The sequence below is a fragment of the Laccaria bicolor genome, genomic scaffold (genome assembly GCF_000143565.1).
Source record: "Laccaria bicolor S238N-H82 LACBIscaffold_40 genomic scaffold, whole genome shotgun sequence".
NCBI classification, from domain to species: domain Eukaryota; kingdom Fungi; phylum Basidiomycota; class Agaricomycetes; order Agaricales; family Hydnangiaceae; genus Laccaria; species Laccaria bicolor.
In genome coordinates, this window is record NW_001889911.1 from 426,570 (window position 1) to 430,332 (window position 3,763).

General features: G+C 40.4%; 1 protein-coding gene across 1 annotated transcript; it reads right to left on the bottom strand.

Annotated features, from left to right (window-relative positions):
• Positions 1 to 1,283: 1,283 nt before the first annotated feature.
• Positions 1,284 to 2,335, bottom strand: LACBIDRAFT_332380 (uncharacterized protein; the record flags this gene model as incomplete). Its single annotated transcript, XM_001886886.1, has 3 exons — positions 1,284 to 1,306; positions 1,531 to 1,754; positions 2,205 to 2,335. The coding sequence occupies 3 exons, from the start codon at positions 2,333 to 2,335 to the stop codon at positions 1,284 to 1,286; spliced, it is 378 nt and encodes a 125-aa protein (XP_001886921.1).
• Between the last annotated feature and the right edge of the window lie 1,428 nt (positions 2,336 to 3,763).

Genomic DNA, 3,763 nt, shown 5'->3' on the forward strand with positions numbered 1-3,763 from the left:
GTATTTGAGCGGGCTACAAAGTGTTTGAGGAAGGCAGGAAAATGTTGGCGGGCTAATAGAAATATATTAGGGACACAAAAAAAAATTCTGCGCTACAAAATCTCAAATTCATAATGTAAGCGGATTTTTTACCCACTTGGACAAGCATAAAATTGTGGTAAATGCCCGGATTAAAGTTGTTTGTAGACTCGGATGTGCCGCCAAATAACATTATGTGCCCCGCCGAATCAAAATTTTTTAAAATGACCTATTATACTATTTTGAATGCCCAAATTGCATAAAAACAAGTGCCGCCCTGAATGTCGAGGTGCCACGTGCCAAATCAAGTTTGGACTTTGTCAAAATTTGGCTGGGCAAGGGGGTAGCGGGACGTGGATCCTGAACCAAGGGTTGGGGGGGGGGGTGTCCAGCCACAGGCCGAAAAAAAAAGAGTGACCCCCATCAATTTCAAATTTTCATCCATCAGCAAAACAACATTACCCTGGTAATGACATGTGGTCCCGGTAAAGTCCGAAAATAAATGTCGAGCTTGGGATTACAATGTAACATCGAGTAATTTTGGTTGATCCTTTTATTCAAAAGGACTTGGTCTTATGCTGGTATGGTACAATTAAGTTGATGTAAATCAGGTATTCTAAAATCAAGTTGGAACCAAGGTTACAAGGTGAGGGGAGGGAGTCACCATGTCGGTTAAGAAAGATAGCAACATTGTTCAAAGATACCTGGCATGGAATTGAAGTGTCAGGAAAGTATGCCTCTTACAGGGATTGAACTCGCGGTTTTGGGAATCAGGCACACCACACATTATACACAGAAAGCAGCCTGTTAGACCATTACACCACACAGTCATTGTAAGGTGTAGTGGCCCATTTCAATATGATCTCGTGGGCTCCAGCCGTGAAGCGCAGCTTGCTCGTTCTCGCAACATTCTCACCGCATTTTTACAGTATAACTATGGCAATAAAATAAAACATTGGCCAGCCCTCACCTTAAACAAGGGACAATCGGGCAGTTAAGCGAAGCCCTTGATGGATTCCGTGACAAAGTAATCATTTTTGCATCAGTTATGTAATTACAACAAACCAATGGGAAAATTTTTATTGTGACTGTATGTCTGCCAATTGTTCAAGGGGGCTGACAGAGAAAAAACAATTATTGTGCTTATTGTTAAAATTTTGCCCACAGCTGTGTTACCTAGGCGAAGCTTTGCTAAAAATTAAAAAAATTCTTATTGCCAAAGAGACAGACTGAATTGTTCCTGAAATTCATTACATTTACAAATTTTAATTCTTACCAGCCTTTTGTCCTGTGGATGCATCTCAAGACACATTTTAAAAATAGTAACAACATTTTTTTTACATCTGGACATCACCTTTGCACAATAGGCAAACACGCCGTCAATATAAAAATTTTCCCATAAGTTTGTTTTAATTACATAAGAGGTGCAAAAATGATTAATTTGTCAAACAATCTGTCAAAGGCTTCGCTTAACTACCCAATCGTCCCTTGTTTAAGGTGTCTACAGCTCACCATACTCATCTAATGGATCCATATCATTGTCATCTTCCTCACTCCTGATCTCCTTCATGACTTCATCCTCTTCCTCGTCACCCCTCTCACTTTCTTCTTCCTCATCCTCATACCCATAATTGTACTTTTCATCATCATTGTCTTCCTCTTCCTCCTCCTCCTCCTCCTCCCCATGGACTACGAGTTCTTCTTGTTCCTTGGCTGCCAGACCATCAGGTTGAGGGCTTTCCTCTCAATCATCGTTGCTCTCTTCTCAGTCCACACTGTCATCAACAAGTTCTCCTGAAGAAACGGCTGGAGAAGCTTGGTGGGTCGCTTTGTGTCCAATACCACCACCAAGGTATCACATGAACATGTCACGGTCAACAAACCTAAAAGAGAAAATGTTTCTTTAGTGAATAAATATAGATAGGAAACTAGACGTACATATTCACATAATGATACTTCCACTCCTCATGGTATTCATCTTCAGGGTGGCAAGCAAGAGAGTCTGATGGAAGGTTGTCGATGAGGCCATGGGCGAATGCAGGAATAAGATGAACAGCTCAGATAATTTCGTTTGGGTCCAGAAAGCCAAATGCCTGCTCATCTTCACTGTCAAAAAAGCCGATTCGATGGTGCTGTCAAGCCTTCCATCCACCTCGGTGAGACTCATCTAGACCGAACCAACAAACCTATAAGAAATCCATCTTGTAAGGTTCATCCGTTGTTGAATTTTCTCCAACATGATAAACATCTGCGTGAAAAATTTCGATGACACGAGTGTACCAGTAGGGATGATATTCTTTGCAGGCTGCATCCTCATGTGCGAGTACCATAATATCTTGATGTTCGGTTCTTGGATTGATGCACTCCCATATCATACCATACCATACCATACCATACCATACCATACACCATACCACACCATACCACACCATACCATGCACCCTCATACCATACCATGGTATCAGGAACCATAATCTATTTTTATTCAAGCAGAGGAAGTCAGAAAACCATCATTTCGAAGTTTGTTTACATATATTTACCAATAGCTTTGACCAAAGTGATGCTAAAATTTTGTAGTGTCCGCTTTGATGATTTCCTAATTGGGCCATTTCCTAATTGGGAAAAGCGTTACACTTTTTTCTGCCACACCTAATGTCAGGCACAGTGTGCAGTTGGGTTGGGAACTGTTTCCCACGCTCTTTGGGCCACTGGAGTTAGTGGCTAGCTTAGTGTTGTCACTGTTAATGACGATGTCTGCACTATTTCCTAATTGGGAAAAGCATTACACTTTTTTCTGCTATATCTAATGTCAGGCACACTGGGCATTTAGGTCAGGAACTATTTCCCACGCTCTTTGGGCCACTGGAGTTAGTGGCTAACTTGGTGTTGTCACTGTTCAGGACAATGTCCGCATTATTTCCCAATTGGGCCATTTCCTAATTAAGAAAAACGTTACACTTTGTTCTGCCACACCTAATGTCAGGCACAGTGCACATTTCGCTTGAGAACTGTTTCCCACGCTCTTTGGGCCACTGGAGTTAGTGGCTAGCTTAGTGTTGTCATTGTTTATAACAATGTTCGCATATTTCCTAATTGGGAAAGTCATTACATAATATCAGTTTGGTTTGCACTGTCCGCTTTTTCACTACAAAAGTTACTAGTGTGCGCTTTTTTCATTACAAAAGTTTGTAGTGTCCGCTTTTTGGACAACAAATATTTGTAGTCTTTGCCTTTGTCATTACAAAGATTTGTAGTGTCTGCTTTTTAGACTACAAATGTTTGTAGTGTCCGCTTTTTTGATTACAATGTTTGTAGTGTCCGCTTTTTAGACTACAAATGTTTGTAGTCTTTGCCTTTGTCATTATAAAGGTTTGTAGTGTCCGCTTTTTACACTACAAATGTTTGTAGTGTCCGCTTTTTTCATTACAATGTTTGTAGTGTCCGCTTTTTTCATTACAGTGTTTGTAGTGTCCGCTTTTTACACTACAAATGTTTGTAGTGTCCGCTTTTTAGACTACAAATGTTTGTAGTGTCCGCTTTTTTGATTACAGTGTTTGTAGTGTCCGCTTTGTTCACTACAAATGTTTGTAGTCTTTGCCTTTTCATTATAAAGGCTTGTAGTGTGCGCTTTTTAGACTACAAATGTTTGTGTTGTCCGCTTTTTTCATTACAGTGTTTGTAGTGTCCGCTTTGTAGACTACAAATGTTTGTAGTCTTTGCCTTTGTCATTATAAAGGCTTGTAGT